The 22,706-nt window shown below is 38.7% G+C and overlaps 1 protein-coding gene across 1 annotated transcript in view; it reads right to left on the bottom strand.

The window, feature by feature from the left end:
- ALG13 (ALG13 UDP-N-acetylglucosaminyltransferase subunit) overlaps window positions 1–21,052 on the bottom strand; it is a 73,546-nt gene extending 52,494 nt beyond the window's left edge. The window contains 4 exon segments of the mRNA XM_045298548.1: window positions 14,586–14,695; window positions 17,092–17,230; window positions 19,951–20,113; window positions 20,964–21,052. Of these exon segments, the coding sequence (XP_045154483.1) occupies window positions 14,586–14,695; window positions 17,092–17,230; window positions 19,951–20,113; window positions 20,964–21,044 (493 nt within the window). The 5' untranslated portion in view covers window positions 21,045–21,052.
- Window positions 21,053–22,706: the final 1,654 nt, after the last annotated feature.

Below are 22,706 nucleotides of genomic sequence, written 5' to 3'. Positions count from 1 at the left end.
ACCATAAAGTCAATTCCAACTTATGGTGGTTACCTCTATGTCTTAAAAAATTAAGCATAACCTTAACATAACCCAAATTCTAAACCCAAACTCACTGTTATAGAGTTGATTCCAACTCATAGCAACCCGATAGGACAGTGCAGATCTGTCCCTCTGCGTTGCTGAGGTTATAAATCTTTGTACGAGCAGAAAGCCTTATTTTTCACCCAGAAGACTGGCTGATGGGTTTAAGTGCAGACCTCATAACTAGAAGCCCAATGTAAATCCAACCCACTTCATCACCAGAGCTCCAAATTGACCAGGACTCAGCAATTATATTCCTAGGTGTCCTTTTAAGAAAAAATAAATAATGCATATACACAGAGACTTGTACAAGAACAGTAATAGCAGACTGAAGTAAAAAATAGAGACAACTGAAATGTATGCATTTATTTTTAAAATGTAGTTACTATTGTTGAAATGAAACATTATTATAGAATGGACTACTAATCACTAGTTGAAAGAAATGGCTACATTTATGCAATATGGATAAACCTCAAAATCTTCATTAATAAAAGAAACCAGAGGCAATCGACCACATCTTCTATGATTCCATTTATATGAAATACACCAAACATGCAAACCTATAAAAGAAAAGATAGTTGTCTGAAGCAGGGCTTGATATCTATTGACTACAAACAGATACACAAAGGATCCTTTTGATGTGATTAAAGCATTCTAAAACTGGATGGTGGTGATATTTGGGCATTTATAAGTATTATTTCTTAGTTTTATTACTAAAAATATTTACTAAATATTGAGTTGTTAAAAAGTTGGAATTCACATACCACACATTATCACACATTTAAGGTATATAATTTAGTGGCACTTAGTATTTTCTATTGTGCAAAAATCACCAGTCATTTTTAGTACATTACTAAACCCCACACCTACCCACTAAATCCCTTACACCTTCCTTTAGTCCTAGGCAAATGCTGATGTACCTTCTAGCTTTATAAATTTGCCTAGACATTTCATACAATGGGATCATATAACGTGGTCCTTTTATGATTAACGTGTTAAACTTAACATGGGTTTATAAACTTAAAATTTTCAAGATTCATCCATTTTGTAGCACATATCAGTATTCTAATTCTTGTACAGTTAAACCACATTATTTACCCATTCTGCAGTTGATAGCTTTTTTTTCTGTCTTAGCACAAAAATAATGCTAAGAACATTCATATATAAGTTTTTGTATGTATTTTCAATTATCTTGGACATATACTTATGGAAGTGGAATTGCTAACTCGTTAAGGTCAACTACTAGATGTTTTACCAAACAAAATAGCCACACCATTTTACATTTTCAAAAGCAATATATCTAATATCTTCACATCCTTGTCAACACTTGCTATTAATCAACTAGCTTTCTCAGAATCCATTAAGGGTGGCAATTCAAACTCAGCTGTGGTTCTGCAGGAGAAAGATGATTGGAGATCTGGTCCTATAGATTATACACTAGGAATCCCTGTGGGCCCTGCCCTAAAGGGTCTCTGAGTTGGAATCAACTACATGGCACACAACAGGAGCCATCCTAGTAGGTGTGATGTAGCATGTCATTCTTTAAAATTTGTACTTCCCCAAGAGCTAATTATGTTGAACATCTTTTCATGCGGCCTCTTGGAGATACGTCTACTCAGATCCAGTTCCCATTTTTAAATGGGGTGTCTTACTATGGAGGAATTTACAGGAATGTCAAGTAAAACCACATGAGGGAAGAGAGATACCATTGCTTACATCTAAGAATGACTAAAATTTTAAAAAGTAAAAACTAGTTAATGCCAAGTGCTAGCAAACACATTATTTAAGAGAGTGGAAAATGTCAGCCACTCTGAAAAGCAAGTTTAATAGTTTCTTATAAAGTTACCATATGACCTAGAAGCCTACTCAAGATGAAAATTTACCTTCACACAAATCCCATATATGTCTACAGCACCTTTATTCATAATGATCTCCCAAAACAGAGTATTCTTCAAAGGATAATGAACAAACTATGGTGCCTCCATGAGTACAATATTCAGCGATTACAAATGATTAACTATTGATCCACATACAGAAAAGTAAAAATCTCAAATGCCTCATTCTAAATGAAGCAAATTCAAAAGACTATATACTCTATGAACGCAATTATATGATATTCTAGAGAAGGAAAAACAGATCCGTTGTTAGGTTGGTCTTAAAGGGTTGGGTTTACTACAAAAGGATCACTGGAGGATTTCATGGAGTGATGAAACTGTTCTGAGTCTTGATTTTGGTTGTGATTTCATGACCAAGTATTTATCAAAACTTATAGGTGGCGTAGTGGTTACTTGGGATCCACAAAATCAGCAGGTTGAAATCACCAGTCACTCTGAGGTAGTAAGATGGAGCGTTCTACTCCTATAAACAGTTAAACTGAAACTCACAGGGCTAGTTCTAGCCTGTCCTATAAGGTCGCTATGAGTCAGCATTGACTTGATGCAGTGATTTTGAGGTTTTGTTTTTGGTATCGGACTTTTACAAGAAAAAAACATGAACTTTGCTGTGTGAAATATATACACATATATACATATATGAAATTTGGAGGCTCAATCCAGGAAAACAAACTATAATCATGCAGAGGCCTAAAAAGGGGGGAAATACAATTTTGATAATCATGTAACAAAAATTCTAACATGCAATATAATGTATCTAATAGGATATAATGTTCAGATTGAGTTTGAAAGGTTTTATGAAGTAGCTACCAATAAAAGCAATGTCCATAAAACAATTTTGATAATCAGATAAAGATATTAAAACTTTTAGGAACGAAAAACAAGACATAACAAAAATAACAGTAAATGTATCTCTAATAATGGGTTTCAACAATTGCTTGAGGGCAAATTATTTCTAACTAGTATTTTATACCAAATCAAACTGTCAATCAGTTGAGAGAGTAAATGCAAGGGGGAAAAATTGTATTGCCCTTTCTCAGGATAATACTTGAATCTTGAACAAAATTGAAAATTGCAGTCACCACATACACACAAAAGCAAAGAGACATTTCCACAATAAAAAAGAAAGTAAATCACAGGAAAACAGAAATTCAACAGGAACAGAGACAATCAGTTTAGATGAGAAGAGGATGGAGAATCCCAACACAACATCTCAAAAAATGTTATCATCTGATGCATTTGAACATAGCTCAGGGATGTTTCTATAGAAAACTCAACAAATAGAAAACAGAAAATGAAGGAAACAGTTCTTTAGTTGATGGGTATTTCAGTTGTTTTTGTTTGGGCACTATTATGAATAATGCTGCTAGAACATTTGTGTACAAGTTGTGTGTATACATATTTCTAATTCTCCTGGATATATATCTATAAATGGAATTGCTGTTATAGTAACTTTTTCCACAGCAGCCACATCATTTTACATTTACATAGTTTTACAGAACATATAACCAACAAGCACTTGCTACAGGGTTCAGATGTGAATATGTACTTATAAAATAATAACCACAATAATAATTGAAAATGGATCTTACAAAAACTGATAAACAGAAGTAGGACAATGGGAAGTCTCTACTTCTTTTAAGGAAAAAAACACCCATTTGAGCATATTGTTTGAAAATATATAAAATAATGTAATATTGCCACATATAGACAGTAAGATCAGAGAAGTGGGTCATAGGATTGCCATTTCTTGTTTATAAGCCTCATAGAACTGGGGATGTTGGTACAATTTTACAGAAGAAACTGATTTACACAATTATCCAAGATGTGTCTGTTTTCACATTCAATCAATAATAATATTGGACTAGACTTCTAATCTACTGATTCTTCTGGGAGTGGCCTAGCAAAGAATACTCTTCTTCCAGAGCCACAGCAGAGAATTAACTAAGTATAGGATAAGTTGCTCAAATAGCACGTTTTCTTTAAAAGACATGTGGGGCAAAGATACAGGTCAATGATTTCATCCTGTTACTATAAAAAGCCATTTAAAATGATGGAATATTGTCCTTTGAAGAATCTGTTGCACTTGGAATCTCAATTGGCTGACTAATCATTCTTTCACAACAAATTAATGCAATCCTGCACAGTTCTACCGCAATGATTTTCAAAGGGAATGCTTGTTAAAAGATCCTGATTCTGTTACATCTGAGGTGGGTCCTGAAAAGTTGTAGACGCTGAAGCTGCTGGTTCAGAGACTACAGTTTGAAATCTACCATTTTAAAACAATGTGTACAGGTTAATGTTTTCCTCAAAAAAATAATTCCATGGGTCAGAATACCGAACTTTGTTTGACCTGATTTTCCTAAAATTAATTATCTAATGTTTAGTTTAAGAAACATTAGTTATTTAATGTTTCAATTTAAGAAATTACTTTAGAAATTTCTGTGATCCAGCCCTGAGATTGTTGACTGTTAACTGCTGCTTGGCAAATAATTTCACTAAGAAATTATTCTCTGATCAAAATTAAGGTCTCACCTAAATTCTACCTGAAATCAAACCAAATTTTTATTATGGCTCTCAGTCAGATTTCTCTACCTCTAATGAGACTTTGTCCTTTTAATATCTGGAAATAACAGGAAGAAAAATGATTGCCTCGTAGACATTTTAGGCACTGTTCTTCTAGATATAGGTCAAAGCAAAACACTTTCAAGCAAATATGAAAACACCAAAGTAGGTAAGATTTCATTTGACTTTTCATGAAATTGGTGATTGTTTTTATAATGAAAATTATATATAAAACATGATGGATTATGAGATATTGTTCAATATGCTACTTTTTAATACCAAAAATTAGCTTTAAACTTTTTGTTTTATTTGACAAAAGTTTATTTCTTCGTTCATTGACCAAATGGGAAACTATAATACATACTACATAACAATATCATTTCTCACACGTCACAAAATTGGTTTCAGTTTAGCAATCACCTATGAGGGATGTTAGTTTTATTAACTCACAATACAAAAGCTGACATTGATAAATTAATCTGACCAAGGATTTAGAAATGTTTTTCACTTCTCACTTTGGGGAGTACATTATACCCACCTACTTCATACTGGCTGTTGGAAACTGACCACATTTTCTGCGTAGAGGAGAGACGAACAATAGAAAAGATATATGCCTTCATTTTATATAATCTAGCAGACATCATGCCAAAAGTAGCTATCCAAGTTTTGCCAATGAGGAAGCACACTCTGAGTATACTGCAATTCTGCATTTCCTCATAGGTCACCAAAAAGTTTAACAGAGTATATCTGAGAATTACTATGAGAAAATATTCCTTTGAGTCATTTTTTTATTAGAAAAAATGTTATATGGAGTGCCCTTTAAAAGTTCATACAAAAATTACATTTTTTAAGTTTTATTTTTCAACGTCTTTTGAAACTCTCAGATCTGCTGGCATAGTGGATTATGTATTGAGTTGCTAACTGCAAGCTAAGTTCAAATCCATCATCTGTTTTTCAGGAGAATGATGAGGTTGTTTGTATAGATTGACAGCCTTGGAAACTTAAAGGGGCTTCAACTCAGTCCTAAAGGCAAAATGAGAATTGGAATTAACTAGATGGCAAACTGACGACAGTTTTTGTTTGAATTTGTATGTCATAAAAGTCGAATTAGTTGTGACGTCAGATAAACACTGGTTCAAATCCACCAGCCTCTCCATGGGACAAAGATGAGGCTTTCTGCTCATATATTTACAGCCTTGGGAACCCTAGGATTGCTAACAGTCAGAATCAACTCAATGGCAGTGAGTTTTGTATGTCATAGATAGAGCTAATAGTGAGCATAAGGTTAGTTTCAAAATGTACTGTTTGGTGTTTTAAACGTGAGGGGAAATTTTATGATATGTATTATGAAAACTGGGAGTAACTAAACCTAATATATCATTCTTTATAAAACTATATACACATGTAAACAGAAAACATATTCTAAAGTAGTGCTTCTCAACCTTCCTAATGCCGCAACCATGTTGTGGTGACCACCCAACCATAAAATTATTTTCGTTGCTGCTTCATAACTGTAATTTTGCTACTGTTATGAATCAGGCGACCCCGGTGAAAAGGTTGTTCGACACCCCCCCAAAGGGGCCGCGAACCACTATTCTAAAGGGTCCTACGACCAAAGCAGTTTAAGAATTTTTGCTTTATCACATAGGGAACAGCAACTATCCCAATGTAATCACGTTCTAAACCATTACAAAATCCCAATTCAAATATATGTCTGGACAGGATGAGAAAAAAATTAATAAAAAATGTAATAAGGATAGAAAGAAAATATCCAAATAGATGGCTGGGAGTGGCTTAAGGGGAAAAAAAGACTTCAAAATGTTATTCAAGAACTAACATCAAATTCAAGAAGTGTGTTCTACACTTGTTTGATGCTACCTAATTTGTGTACCTTCTGAAAAACTAAAGGAATAAACAAAAGATCTTATATAAATAAGATTATGCTGGAGTATTCATGTGAAATTAATCATTTAGTAAATAATTAATTTGTCATTTGGTGGTTATCCTTGCTCTAGGTAATCAATCTACTGTAAAATCCCACTGCAACTCCAAGTGTGTCCATTCTGACTCATCATGACCCTACAGGACAGAGCAGAACTGCCCCACAGGATGTCCAGGGCTTTCAAACTTTATTAGAGCAGACAGCCTTATCTAACTCCTGCAGAGCCAACTGGTGTCTTGGAGCCATCTATACCCAACACTTAACCCACTCACTGTGTTACCTGGAGACTCCTGCAAAATGTATAGCTGATGTTTATATATGTCTGATTTTTAACATCATATGAATTTTACCACTTATCCCTTCAATACCATTAACATACTGCATAGGAAAAAACTGTTATGTTTTAGATGCTATTCCTGTAAATGGTTGGTCCTATAAACTTCACCATACAATGTGATAATTCTCTCTGCTAGACATACTAGACATGAGAGTCAAGTATGAACTGAATGTGTACAATATAAAACCATTCCTAGAACTAATACTTCATTTGAATCAAGATCATCAGAACAGATTTATCAGTTACGAAAGTGTCTTCATCACTCATAGAAAGCCTACTGTTTCAAGCAGAGGAGTGAAGAACAAGACATAATAATCCCTTCCTGATCTAGACTATAAGAGCTCCTCCAGCAAAAGAATGTCTTCAGTGTGGTTGATTAAAAAAAACAGATTTTCATTATGTAATTTATGTTGGAAGACTAAATGAATAGCGAAATAATGGGCTTGAGAAACGTAGGAAGTATACCTGATACTACCTGGTGCTCAACTAGATTAAGAGGGGTAGGACATAAAGAGTTAAAACCTGGAGGGTGGTGACACTATTAATGGAGGTAGGAATCACAGAAGGATGCAAAGATTAAAAATGATTTTCATATGGAGGCACATTGAGTTTGCCCAATATATGGCCAATCAAAATAAAACAAAAAACAAAAAACCTCACTGCAATTGAGCTGATGCCAATTCATAGTGATAATATAGGACAGGGTAGAACTGCCTAAGATTTCCCAAAACTGTGCTCTTTACAGGAGTAGAAAGCATATCTTTCTCCCTCAGAGCAGCTGGTATTTTCGAACTGCAGACCTTAGTTTAACAGCCCAACTTGCAACCACTATGCCACCAGGGTTCCTATATGACCAATCTCACGCACTAACATTGAGTTAATGCTGACTCTTAGTGACTCCATGAGTTTGGGAGGCTGTAACTGTTTACGGGAGTTGAAAGCCCAGTCTTTCGCCCAAGGAGCTGTAAGTGGTTTTGAACTGCCGACATGCAGATCACAGCCCAACACCACCAGGAATCATATAGGCAGATAAAAATATCAGAGGCATAAATTGAGAGTCATCAGTAGTAGAAGCTCTGGAAATAATGAAAATGCCAAGAAAGAATATAAGGATAAAAAAAAATAGGACTCTAGAACACAAATATATACGAACCCTAATAACTTGTCAGCAAATAACATACAACTAGGAGTTACCCTGCATGAATCTCAGCAGTATCAACCAATATCATGCTTTTAAATAATGTGAAAGCTTTGCTAAACCTGAAGCTGTCATACAATCTGATCTTAAGATAGCAAAACATATTTAAACACCTCTTCTGGCTCAGTGGATGGCTGCAGATAAGTTCTCTCATTTATACACTTATCTTAACCTCCTTAGGGTGCACTAACAAAAAGGGTCCAAACAATGGCTTCCTAAGGGTATGCTTGGCCAGTTAAATTCAAAACCTACAGGTCAACTTCAAAGATTAAGGGTGTTTATTTGGAATTCCAAAGGATAATTGATAGATTTTCTTGAAGGACACAGTAAGAAAATTAGAAACTGCACTGGTAGGAAGAAGGCCAGGAAAGTTGGGACAAGGACATTTTTTTTTCTATCAGGCCAATGTACCTACCTACTCAATCTTCAGAGAAACCAAGGGCTGTCCTATGAGAAATTCATTGTGAAACCTTACACCATCCACCCTACACACTGCCCCTTCAAGATATTTTTGTTCCCCAAACTTAAAGAACAATGAAAAGTAACACAACTTGAGTACCTAGAAAATTAAAAATATGCCATCTCGACAAGGTATAAATTGAGTGCAAAATTACTCAAGAAAGGGTTAGAGACACAGAAATACTGCTTTCTGAAGTACAGACCTAGATGGAGGCTATATTGAAAAATAGCTTCATGTCTCGTTACTTTTGCTTGACAAAGGTTTCTACAATTTTGTAGTAATGCTTTTGGACTTACCCTTATATTACTGAGGGAACTTGTGTACAGCCACCCACTGATTCCAGACTTAAGTTTTCATATCCATACATAAATGACTTTGAATCTGAATAGCAATATTTTTTACTTACTCTTAAAATTAAAACATCTTAGAATTTAGTACTCCAATTATAATTCCCAGACCATCTCTTGTACCTTAAAACAGCATAACACTTCATCTAGTTCAGAGATTAAATTAATTTATGTAAAATACAGACTAGTTTCTGATACATATACTAAGCTCCCAACAAGTACTGACTATGACTGTTAGTTACTTTTCATTCCCTGCCCCCATGAAAATAATGGTACGAGGTGGTGTTAGCTGCTAACTATAAGGTCAAGTTTGAACCCACCAGCTACTCCTTTGGGGGCAAAATGAGGCTTTCTGCTCATGTAAAGATTCACATTCACCAAAAGGTGAGTCCTATATGGTTACTATGAGTTCAAATCAACTCCATGGCAGTGAGGTTTGTTATTTAGGGGGTGAGGGTAGGGTGGATTGCAGCACAATTATTCTCAAAATGGCTAACATGACCATTCCATTGAAATACTTTCCAATAATTTATTTCTAATATTCTGTCCAGATATTTGGCTTCTTAGAACATAGACATATAATCTCTGAAAAATTCATATTATGAATAAATCGGAGGGATTACTTAAGCACATATACCAGAGTAGCTCCAGCCAAAGTCACTGCTACTGAGTGACCCTGTAAGACAGAACAGAACTGCTCCACAGGGACTCAAAGGCCATAGTTCTTTACAGGAGCAGATCGTCTCATAATAAAGGGTTGGGGGAGGGGGATTATAACTATGTCACTTAGCATTTATTCTCAGTTTTGTAAAACTTTTCCTAATAATCAAGGAAGTGGTACAAAACGTTTTTATTGTCTTCTAAGATTTTACCTTAAAAAACATAAAAATTAGTGCTCTAAAAGTTTTTACAAATCATAGCTGATACTACTTGTAGACATGACTATTTTTCAATGTTCCTAAGCCCCCCATCAAGATCATTGGGTGTACTATTTACCACCAAATCATTCCAGCTCTAATTTTCTTACTGTTAAACTATAAGCAATGTTGTCATCTAGAATGCTCATCTCCCTAAACCTTTTCTTTTGTTTCCTTACCCTGATAGATGTTTAGAATCTGAAACTGTTATCAGTCATGTATTGAAGGCAAACTAATTTAAATTAATCAAATATTTTACATAGAAATTTGATTATCGTTTTTGTAAGAACTAAATAAGATATGGACTTGGCAATTAATATAACTTAGCCTTCATTGTCATATATAAAATGAATGGCTCCTCATAGTTAGCCAATTTAAAAAATCAGAAAGCAACAAGTGTTGGAGGGGCTGTGGTGAGATAGGAATCCTCATGCACTGCTGGTGGTCCTGTAGGAATGTGCAGCCATTATGGAAATGGATTTAGAAATACCTAAAACAAATGGAAATTGAGTTACCATATGACCCAGCAATCCCCCTACTGGGCATATACCCAGAAAGGGCAAGAAACAGACGATGGCCAGACATCTGCGCTCCAAGGTCATCACAGCACAGTTCACAATCACAAAAGTTGGAAACAACCTAAATTTTCATCAACGGATGAATGAATTAGAAAACTCTGGTACATACAATGGAGTACTAAGCATCCCTAAAAAGCAGTGATGAATGCATGAAGCACATCATTGCAAGGGGAAGAGTTGGAGGAAATTATGCGAAATAAGCCAAGCACAAAAGGACAAGTACAATAATGAGTCCACTGAGGTAAGCTTAAAAAGCACAAGGGGCATAGGGGAAAAGCTACTAAATACATAAATTCCCAGGGCGAGGTCCATGCACTCTTCTAAGGGTCAGAACTAACCCAGGAATACATATGGGTGCCAACTAAAAAAGGGAAAAGTTGGGGGAAATGGGCACTAACCCATCCACAGGGAATTTGTCTCCATAGGAAAGAGAGAGAGGGGCCAGACCTCTACCTGGTGTGCCAAAGCTTGAAGGCAAAATACTGGAATGAAGCAGGGGACCAACATAAAAGTCTGTGGGGCAGGCCCCAATCCAAGCTATGTGAACCCCCTCCCTAGAAGAATGCAGTACAGAGCATTGAAGATACAACTCGGGAGATGGGTGGGTCGGATCAGAGCACAAGGGAGAAAACTAGGAGGGAAGGAAGCTGGGGGGGGGGGTTTGAGAGAGAGGAGGATAGAGAAGAGAGGCGACAGAAAGAGACCACCACATCCTGGCTCACCCAGTCCCAAGGAGCAGCACAGAGAGGATGGTAAGGCCGGCCCACCATGAGACATGGCATCCAACCACTGACCCATAACACAAGGTACAACAAAGGAGACAGTATGGGAATTGTGCCTGGTCTGACACCCCCCACACACACACACCAGTGTGAAACATAAAGGGAGTGCAACGGAGCAGCAAGGGCAGCAAGCAATGAAGTCCCCCAGGAATCCCCAAAATAGACTTCGGGAACAGGACTTGGCTTCATCAGACTCTATCAGAAATCATTTATAAAAGTCAACACAGACCTGGAACAATTTATAGGCATTTTTCCCCATGTCTATCTAGATAAGATAGGCAGGATAAACTCCCAAGGAGAAAATAATGGGACCTACTGTTCCAGAGGGACATGGGAGAGGGGAAGGTGGGGGAAAGGGAAGAGCCAACAAAGCCAGGGACAAAAGAACAATAAGTGATCTAAAATTGATGCCAAAAAGGGTGTGGAATCCCTAGTGGGGTTTGATCAAGTGGAATGTAGCCAAGAGGAATTACTGAAAGCTGAATGAAGTTTGAACATGATAATGGGACAAAAGGAGAGTAAAAAGGAATTAGAGGAAAGAACTAAGAGGCAATGGACATTTATAGAGGTATAAATCCAGGCCCATATATATGTAAATATATTTTTACATAATGATAGGGGCATAGATCTATGTATATATATTTATATGTTAAGTATCAAGGTAGCAGATGGACATTGGCCATCAACTCAAATAATCTTCAACGCAAGAACACTTTGTTCTAATAATCCAGCATTCTATGATGCTCACCTTCCTGACAGTTGCTGAAGACAAATGTGAAGAAAGCTGATGGTGCCTGGCTATTTATTCAAAGATAAAGTATCTGGGGTCTGAAAGGCTTGAAGATAAACAAGTGGCCATCTAGCTAGGTAACAAAGTCCACATGGAAGAAGCACAAGACTGTGTGATCACGAAGTGTTGATGGGATCAGGTATCAGAAGATCCAAAATAATATCGATGCGTTCAGAATGGAGACCCAAAGCCCATCTGTACACAATTGGATATCAGCTCACAGAAGAGTCACAGGCAGGGACGAGTCAGCCAGGGTGCAGTATAGTACCAATTAAACACAACATTCTCCTAGTTCTTTAATGCTCCCCCCCACCCCACATCACAGTACTACCTTACAAATCTGGCTAGACCAGAGCATGTACATTGCAGATAAGAGCTCTCGACACAGGGAATCCAGGACAGACAAACCCCCCAGGAACAATGATGGGAGTAGCAATATCATGAAGGTAGGGGAAAGCAATGACAATAATCGATGTATAATCTGTGCCTACCCCCACCACCCATGAACATCAGAAACACGGGTGAAAGGAGATAGCATACGGTGTAAAATATGAAAATAAAAATCATTTATAATTTGTCAAGCATTCAAGGGTGAAAGGAAGGGGAAATAGGAGGAGCTGATACCAAGGGGCTCGAGTAGAAAGAAAATGTTTTGAAAAGTATGATGACAACATGTACAAATGTGCTTCACACAATGGATGTATGGAGCGTTATAAGAGCTGTAAAAGCCTCCAATCAGATGATTTAAAAAAATGAATGGTTCGAGCTACTCTTTAAATTCTGTAACTCTAAAATTCGACTTATACGATCATTTAATGCATCTAATCTATCAATCTTAACCTTAACATTTCGCTACATTCCAAAGTGAGGTATCACATGTTTGTTGGTTTGACTGTATGTCCCAGGTAAGGTAGAGAATGGATCGTGGTGCACCAAAGGAAGAATATTAAACAAAGTTAATTAAACAACTTCCGAGACCAAGAAACAAAACCATCCTTGGAAATAAAAATAATCCCTTCTACTAGGCAAACAATTATAGAGAACCCAAAAGCTAATGTAGACCATGGCATGATTTTTAAAAAGAAAAAAAGAGAACAAAATAGGAGTAAAGGAGATGTTTCTAAGTGACAACTCTGCCAAAAACTTTATAACAAGATCCTAATTTCTGGCCTCTTTCCTATCTTAAAAAACACACAAAAAATAATAGGTTATATGTAATCTTGAAAATACTGCGTCACCTCAAAATGGCTGTAAAGTATCCTTTGATTTAGAGCCCCATGATATAGAAAATTTCACAAATTTGTAGTCAGAGATTTTTCTACATACACAATTGGCATCTATGATCACTTGAAATCTAGGTTAATAAGCACTTATGGCACTGAATTCTCAACTCATTACTCACTTTTTGAATTATTTTCAGCAAAATTTTAATTCAAGTTGGCTTCCTCTTGCTACCCAGAGCACTTCTGAGCCACCACCTACCACCATTATTAATAACGTATTTTAATATTAGTCTAAGTGGAACACAATCAGAAAAATAAATGTATAAACATTAGATAATGCAACCCATTTTACTTGGGTGTTCTATAGACAAACTAAACTTTCCATCTGAGTATTGTAGACATTTAAAGTCAATCTCACATATTTTAAAGGTCTCAAGACCATTTATTACAAAGAATTTGATAATGCATCTACCTTAAGTTGTCCATTAGTTTTAAAACGACATGTGAGGGGGCTTCAAAAACTCCATGGAAAAATTCCACTTTCCTTTAATTCTATTTTTCCACGAAGTTTTGAACCACCCTCCAATGTAAAGTGTAATCTAAGCAGATAATTTCTGGAAGACATAAATTATAAATTTCCCTTTGATACTATGTTTCACTATAAGTGTGATGGTGGTGGCTGGGTCCTTTAAAAATAACAGCAAAGCCTACTGGTAGAAGTCCTTTTATTTTTTCTTTTCAAATCAGAAGAGCTTTGAAATTGGGCAACATTATGCTACCATTTACATTTCAGTGGGGACAAAAATGAATATACCCACCCCACTCTACTCTTCAATATAAAAGTAGTTTCTCCAAGTACAATTAAAAATTGCCTCCATAATCGTTTTCTCTGGGGAATTATTAAGCCTACAACCAGGGGGTTTAAAAAGCTGAGAAAAATCCCCCAAATCTTTTTATTCCATTTTTCTATGAACTTTTTGAAGTCCCTTCATATTTATTAGAGCATCTTATCACTCCTTGCTTTTCTTTGGTATTCAATACCTTGGATTATGATACCAACTCACATAATAAAGTTGTTTTTTTTTTAGTTTGATAATGCTTCATTTTTTAAATTCTAGTATAAAATCAGACTGAGTACATTTATAGTTCCTGCCAAGTACTTAATCTTATGAAGTTTTCAAATTTCATTCCTTTTTTTTCATAATTCTAAATGTACTAGGGATTCTGGGAAAAGATATGTGAATGTATACTACATGCCTGCTTTATATGAAATATTGAAATTAGGGAACATCTGGCAAGTTTACTAAATTGCCAATCGAATTTAAACCCAAATGCAAATATTCACATCATAAAATTTTCTATGCATTCTACGGGTGTAGTTAGTTGATTATATTATTCTGAAAACATATATTCTATATTACATTTGATTTAATCACGTTCCATAGTTTGCATTTGGGTGTATTTTTAAGTGCTGTGCATTTAGTGTTTATTTTTGTAATCCAACAACTTTATCCAAAAATGCAGAAAATTTTTCGGGCTGGCCAGGAGGAAAACATTTCAGTGTTGATAAGTCCATTGACTGTAACAGCCCAGGAAGCGTGCTAAAACAAAAGAAGAAAAATATTAGGTAACATGGGAGAAAATTCTGTAATTCATCTGCTGACGACTTTATGACTGAATCTACTGTCCAAGAAATAGTGTTGCTTTCCAAAGTGTACAAGTGAATTTTTAAATGTATTTTAATAATATAAGTTTACACACTTAGAAAAGAGTACTCAAATAATACATAATTCTTTTATTAATTTTTAAAATCCTTTATCTGTTATAGCAATTGAAACATTTCAGAAATTTTGCTTCATGAATAACTTGCTCATATAATTTTGTACTACTATTTTGGGTTGGAAAAATTTGAGCAAAATTAGTTTGTGAAATAGGAATAAATTAAATCAAATGTAGTAGTTACCATATAAGAAAAATAGCAAGGGAGACTACTAGTCACATATGAAGACTGTGAAAAAAACCTTTTCTGAAATTTATTATCATAAATTCATATATAATTAAGCAATATATAATCACTACCAAAATGTATCAGTTCTGATGTCTAATTAAACCAGTCACTTACATTAACTCAGATGTGCAACCACCTAGTCTAGATTTGGGGACAATAAATTATTTACCTAAAATGACAATAAAATTAATTCTTTAATGTACATGTCTTTCTTAAAATTAATATAAGACTTTTAGACTACAAAGAAATGAATCAACTAAAGATCTGTATATTCTTTTTCAGCCTGGGGAAAATATCAGAACACATTTATGAAATCATTGTTTCTCCTTTTTGAAGATTTTCATGTAAAATCAAAGCTGGTTTATCAATTGGAATGAAAACACACATTAAAAGTCCCTAGAAAAATGATTTGCATGAATTAGTTATGAGGATGTTTATTCTGTGTTAAAAAATCCTGAACCACGCAACTAACCAAATGGCTGAAATGCCCACTAATGGAAGCCGAAATAATTTTAACTAGCTTCTCCCTTGACATGAATTCTTCAAGACTGGTCTCTGTATTACAAAACCATGCTGGCATTCCTTCTCATTCATCACTACAAGCATGAGAACCCACAATTATTCCTTTAAAAGGTCAATAAATCAATTTCACCTGGATGAGAATAGGGGCCTTTGTTTATTTTGTCCACTAATGCAGACCAAGTACCTAGAATAGTGCCTGGCACATAGAAAGTTCTCAACATATATTAACTTATCTAATAAATAATTTACTGAGTGCCTGAAAATAGAAGCAGTAAAATTAAAAGACCAGCTTAGTACATAATAGGCAATGTCTTATAATGTTTATTTTCTACTTTAAAATTCATGTCAATTCACTATAACAAAGTATATTTTTATAATAAACTTTTTAAAAATCATCAAGTTAAGGCAGGTTTTAATGTCAAACAATAAGGAATTACTGACCTGGCCCTTTTGGCAAGCTTCTGGTGTCTTAAGGAAGGACTAACAGAAAAACAAGCCAACCATGTTCTTCATCCTTCTACTGTGATGTTGATCAATTCTTGCTGAGTTTTAATACACGTCAAAAAATAATACTCCTTACCATAAAGTAATTCCTCTGCTTAAAATGCTCCAATGGCTTCTCACAGAACATAGAATAAAATCAGAACTCTTATTTAAGCTATCCCCACCCAGCCTCGTCTTTTACTAAATGCTCCCTTGCTCATTATGCATCTACTGTTTCAAACTTGCCAGGCCTAGCCGGCCAGCTCTGCACCTGCCATCCCCCACTCGACCCCTGCTGGAACACACAAAATTTAGGATCTTTGTAAGAACTGTTCCTTTTGTGGCTAGAACTTCATATGACTAGCTCTTCCTCGTCATTTAGGTCTCAGCTCAAACATCACTTACCAGTCATCCTATCTTTTTCATCCCAATCACCATGTCACCCAGGTTATATCTTCTTCAGAGCACATTTTGCCATATGCAATCATCTTTACCATTTACTTTTAAAATTGTTCACTAAAATAAGAGTAGGCTTTGATCTTGTTTACCACCATATCCTAAGCACCTATAACAGCTCCTAGTACATACTGGGCACAGTTGAATAAGTCTGTCTAACTTAGGGATCCCAGTACCCTTGCTGAAGGAAAAAAATTACCATTAAAAATAAACAAATGGTTTCCTTGAATAAGGAAATCTAATGAACTGAAAAATCATATTCCAGAAAAAAATGCACCCAGAACTTATACATGTGCATACACACATTCAGATAATCACATACAAATAACTACAGATAGACAAAGAAGTATAAACACAAACTACAAAGTAGAAAATACTGTAGAGGGTTTTACAGGTGAGAGAGATCACTATGTTTGAAAGGTGGAAGAAGGTGAGAAGCAGAAGAAACACAGAGGTTAAGTAAGTGGATAAAATAATAGCTAGGAAAGAATGAAGATGAGGCAGACAAATAATCAGTCTGTAGTATACCTGCAGGTACAGTAGAAGAGATGTCCCTCTTTGTGTAGCTGCTTTGCCAATTCCAGCTGATGATTGTTCATCAACTTTTCATTTATAACAACTATAAGTGGCTTTCCTTTCTCCAGAGTCTCCAAACAGCTTCCTGCACCTACAAAAATAAATAACAATTTATTAAGGAAATGTTTAAATACTTAAAAGTGCACCACAATTCTTAGTAGCTACAACTTAAGCGGAGCACTGGTGGTGTAGTGATTAGGCATTGGGCTGTGATATGCATAGTCAGCAGTTCAAAACAACCAGCAGCTCCGAGGGAGAAAGACTGGTCTTTTTAACTCCTGTAAACACCTTAGGAAAACCCACAAGGGGTCACTTTGATTCATTGCTGACTCAATGGCCGGAGGTGAGAACTTAAATTAGTTGGCAAAACTACTAACCAAATGTTTCTATTATCTGTTCAGAATGACCAAAATACAATTATCAAGTGCTCTCTAATAGGATCTATATGCCCGACTAGGAAAGTACCTGTATTACTACTGACATTATTATGGCCCATGATTCAGTGCTTAGCCATTATCCTTCTCCTCAAAAGTTCTGAGCAGGGCCTTGAATCCATTTAAAGTTAAGGTTCAAACCAAATCTCACCAAATTTACTGCCATTAAGTCAAACTGGCTCTTTTAGGTCCAAGGCTGTAAATCTTTACAGGGGCAGAACAATTCATCTTTTTCTGATGGAGCAGCTGGTGGTTTTGAACCACTGGCTTTGCAGTTAGTAGCTCAACTGGTAATCCACTACACCACCAGGGCTTTTTTAATTCAGGTTCAATATATTCCAAGAAAAGGCCAAAGAGATGAGCCTCAGTAGTGAGAGAGATTTGGATTCATTGTGACCACATATGTTTTATGGTGGGTCCAGTGGGTTAACCGTTGTGCTGCTAACCAAAATACAGCAGCTTCCATAAAGATTTGCAGACTTGGAAACTCTAGGAAAATTGTTCTACTACATCCTACAGGGTTGCTCTGAGTCAGACCCCACATCAGTGGGAATCTTTCAGACACAAAAGAAAAAAAAAAAAACACCTCACATCGAGTGGGTTCGTTCAAAGTAACGGTTAAGTTAGCAGCCACCTGTAGAACAGTAACCACTTGTACCAAGAAAGCAAAACTACCACTACTTTTTATAAGTTGGTCAAGTAACAACCCCCTGCCAAAGGGGGTTGCGAAGGACTCTCTATTGGACAGGGCAGGTTCTCACCAAAGGAGGTGCAGCCATCACACCAGGTCTGTCCTAACTTCCAGAGACTAAAGCAGGGGTCCTCAAACTTTTTAAACATGGGGCCAGTTCACTGTCCCGCAGACCTGTTGGAAGGCTGGACTAGAATTTTAAAAAAACTATGAACAAATTCCTATGCACACTGCACATATATTTTGAATTTAAAAAACAAATGGGGCAAAAACACCTAGTGGGCCGGATAAACGTCCTCAGCAGGCCGCATGTGGCCCCTGTGCCATAGTTTGAGGATGCCTGGTTAGTCACTAAATCTTTGCAAAGCAGACTGCATTATCTTTCTCCTGCTGATTTAAACCTTTCCTTCAGCAGCTCAATGTTTAACCCACTACACCGCCACCAAGTCAGCGAAGTCACCATTACAGCACCTCACTGCCAAGAGTAGATCACTAGCCTCACAGTAACCCTACAGCAGACTGTAACTCTTGAGGAGTGTAGAAACCCCTTGTCTTTCTCCTCCCAATCTGTTAATATTCTCAGCAGAATGAAGAATAGATATCTGTGAACATGAACAAAGACAATGATCAGAACCAGTTCCACTTTGAAATGAAAAATCCTTTAGGTTATTTCAGGAGACTGATGAACCAGTGTATAAATCCATTTTTGATAGTTTCTGGGGGAGCAGTTAAGAACACTGACTCTCCACACAAAACTGCTAAAAAGTCTGACAGAAAGTGCTCTGGTAGCTGCTCTCTAATGACTTTCGCCTCTCTCAAGGTACTTTCTTAAGAACAATGAGAGATTCCTTTCTCAATCATTTCTCAATCCAATCTCTCTCACAGCCATCCACTTGATTCCGACTCATAGCGACCGTCCAGGAGAGGGCAGAACTACCCCATGAGTTTCTGAGAGTTTGAACTGCTTACCGGAGTAGAAAGGCCAGGCTTTTTCTCAGAGACCCTATAAGGGACTCTAAACCTCAAAAGATCGCTGGAAAGCCCTTCTTTAAGGTACTGCAGTCTGATTACTAGAGAATTTAAACTATAAAGTAAGGTGGCTTGGTAAAGGCTATTTCAGACTGAATTCGTTTCCCACACAGCTTTAGCCTAGGTGTTTAAAAACTAAAAACTTTCCCAAGCCCATTTTTCCGCTCAGACCAACACACCCATACCCTGAACGTTTTTTCATCTGGATCCCAACAGATAAAAGCCACAACAGGCAATCTCTCCCGTCTGACCTCCTTACATCTGACTGGATTATAAAACACCCCCCACCCCCCCACCCACCCCCCGCACTGAGGGTTTCTTACTGTAAATCTGGGATCCACAACACTCCTTCCCCTCCCGTCTCAGGAAAAAAAAACAACAAAAAAACCCAAACCCAAAATCCCAACCAGCAGCAGCATGGCCAATTCCGATTTAGCTTGTCTCTCCGCAATGGAAATACTCTCCCAAGTAAGTTCCCAATGGCGAAGTTCAAATTATTCTCTCTAGGGGTTACAGTCCAACGATTCCAAAGACTCCAACTAGCGACGGGGGAGCGACCGCAAGGATTCCATCCCCCGCCCCACTCCCGCAAGAAGGTTCGGTTTCCCAGTGGCTCGGAGTGGAGGGGGCCCCAGGCGCGGACGGGAGCCTCTTTACCTGCGTGGCTGATGACAAGATCCGCCCTCCGAAGGTCGTCTTCTAAGGACTTCTTGTACCGGTACACCTCCAGGGCCAAGGACTCGGTGCTGAGCGCCTCGGGCACCAGGCTTCCTCGCCCGACCTGCAGCACCAGCCGGCCGTACCCGAGGTTCCTGAAGATCTACAAGAGGGGCGGGAGGGGGCGGGCGGGCGAGGGCAGGGCAGATGGAAAGACGGACAAACACACACGCGACTTTTTAATCCGTCGGGGCCACAGTGAAAAGCGCGCCGCCGCCACTGAGGCCAACTCGGCAGTCGGTGTGTGCAGACTGCCTTACGAGCTGCCAAACTTCCGCCCCCGGCCGGGCGGAAGAACCCCCGGGGATGCGTCCCTCGCCTGGGGAGCCCTACCAAGTGCCAACCACAAGTCCCCCCGCCCCGAAATCGGATCGCTGCTCAAGCCTGGAGGGCGGGGAGGCTCCCGCCAGGGCCGGAGGGGGGCGGGGGCAGGGGCGCGCAACCAAGTTTGCGGCGGGAGTGTGGGGAGACCTCCCTCCCGGGCGCAGGCGTGCCCTCGGTGGCACGCGCAAAGCGCGGGCTCTGGCGGGAAGGGCACATGCGGGGGCGGGGCGAAAGCGGCTGTGGTGACAAGGCTACGGCGCCCACCTCAGAGTGACCCAGCGCCAGCCGAGGGGCCGGAGGTGCGGAGTGGCGGAGGGAAGGGGCGAGGCAGGAGGAAGAGAGGCGAGGAATGGGAGGGGGGAAGCCGGGGAACGGAGGGGAGGGGCCGGAGGCAGGAGGAGCGGTGAGAGGCTTTCGAGCCGCGGAGCGGGACGCGGCGACAGGCTGCGCGGGCTGGGCGGGCCAAGCGCGGGGGCGGAGCCGGTAAAGGGATGGGACAGCTCGCCGGCAGCTTCGCCTCACAGGACCGTGACCACCGAAGAGTCCCCAGACTCCCGGAAGTGCTTGCCAAGCAAGCGGCTGGCGCGCTGAGCTCGCCAAGCCGTGTCCGGCCCACCTTCCCCACTCACTTCCAGACTGTCTGGCGCCGAAACACACGCAATGAGCTCATCAAAGCTGGTGGTCCCAACTGTAACAAATAAGCACTTCATGGCGCGGGTTCCGCCAGCCTGAGTCGCAAGGGCAGGATGTGACGTGGGAAGGCCACGTGGACTGTCGCACCCGGAAGCTGGCAGGGACCGCCAGAGGGCGGCGAGTTCCGGGCTGGTTTGAGCATTTGCGGTGTGCTAGCCTTTGGCGTGCCGCCAGCCTTGAACAACCTAACAATGAAAACGTGGAGCGCAGGGAGTGGCCCATGGCAATTAAGTTTTCCCCCCAAGAAATACGATGAAAACAACAAAAACCAATACCTTGTCTTCATGAGCATAGGCTCCCTTTGTGGTGCAAAACAAGTAATCAGCTATTAGCCGAAAAGTTGGTGCGTCCAGTCCACCCAGAGGCATCTCTGACAGACGACCTGGTTGTCAATTTACCGGAGAAAATCAGCCATGGAAAACCCCTTGGAGCACAGTAATACTTTGACATTCACAGGGAGCAATGTGTTGAACAGAATGATGACAGCTAGTTTAGATTTTGGTTGTTTTTTAGTAAGCACTGAGTACCCCAATATCTGTTAATGAAAGTAAAGTTAGGAAGTCTTTAATTAGGTAGCATGTGTTGACACTAAAACTACGGTTTTACTTCCAGTCTGTGAAGGGATATGGGAGGGAGGAGACTTTTTTACCGCTGTTTTGGGGCCTCTTGGAAGCTGCAGGGGGAAAAAATTAATGCCGTTAATAAGTCGAGAGCCCTGGTAGGGTAGTGGCTGCTAACTACAAGATCAACAGTTAGAAAACACTAGCTGCCCTATGGGAGAAAGATGAGGCTTGCTACTCTCTGAAAGAGTTACAGTCTCAGAAACCCACAGGTTCACTATGAGTCAAAACAGACTCAGTGCTAGTCTTTTGGGGGTTTTGGTCCACTAACAAAGCCTTGTGTGCAAAACAGATGAAAAGATGTAAAAAAAAAATGTGTTGAAAAAAAAAAAAAGAAGAAGAAAAGATGTGGAAGCCTCATAGGATATATTCAGAATCAACCTCCCGTATTTATAATACAACATTACTCATCAGCGTGATAGAAATTGTTTCAATTATGTGTCGACAGGAGTTCCAACAGCCCAGTCCTATCTATACAGCCCCCATAATGTGTGGGATGTTTGAGTCCGTTGTTGCAGTCATGATAACATATATAAGGAAAACAACATTTGAGAAAGTACTCAAGGAGGTAGGTGGGGTTTTTTGCGAATAATATTTTTATTGGCATATCTTACTCATTCCAATATATCCTTTCCCTTCCCATACAGTTCTGTTCAGTCCCATCTCATGGAGCTAGTCAATCCTCAGTGCTATCAACTCCCCTCTCCCACATCCTGCACCCCACTCCATTCACCATACCCTCAAGTATCAGAGAGGTCATCTATCTTGACTACCACGTACCAAGCAATCTTCAATGTACAAATGAACATACACCACGTCTAACATGACCAATGAGGTATATCACGTAGGGACTGTAATAGGAAGGTGAGGAAATCTTAAAGAACTAGAGCAGTGGTTCTCAATCTGGGGGTCAAACGACCCTTTCACAGGGGTCACCCAATTCATAACAGTAGCAAAACTAGAATTATGAAGTAGCAACAAAAATAATTTTATGGTTGAGGGGGTCACCACAACGTGAGGAGCTGTATTAAAGGGTCGCAGCATTAGGAAGGTTGAGAA

This window comes from Echinops telfairi, unplaced genomic scaffold (assembly GCF_000313985.2).
Source record: "Echinops telfairi isolate 266 unplaced genomic scaffold, ASM31398v2 ScPeMD7_7427;HRSCAF=8465, whole genome shotgun sequence".
NCBI classification, from domain to species: domain Eukaryota; kingdom Metazoa; phylum Chordata; class Mammalia; order Afrosoricida; family Tenrecidae; genus Echinops; species Echinops telfairi.
Note: the sequence above shows the minus strand (reverse complement) of the source record. Positions and strands in the feature narration are given on the sequence as shown.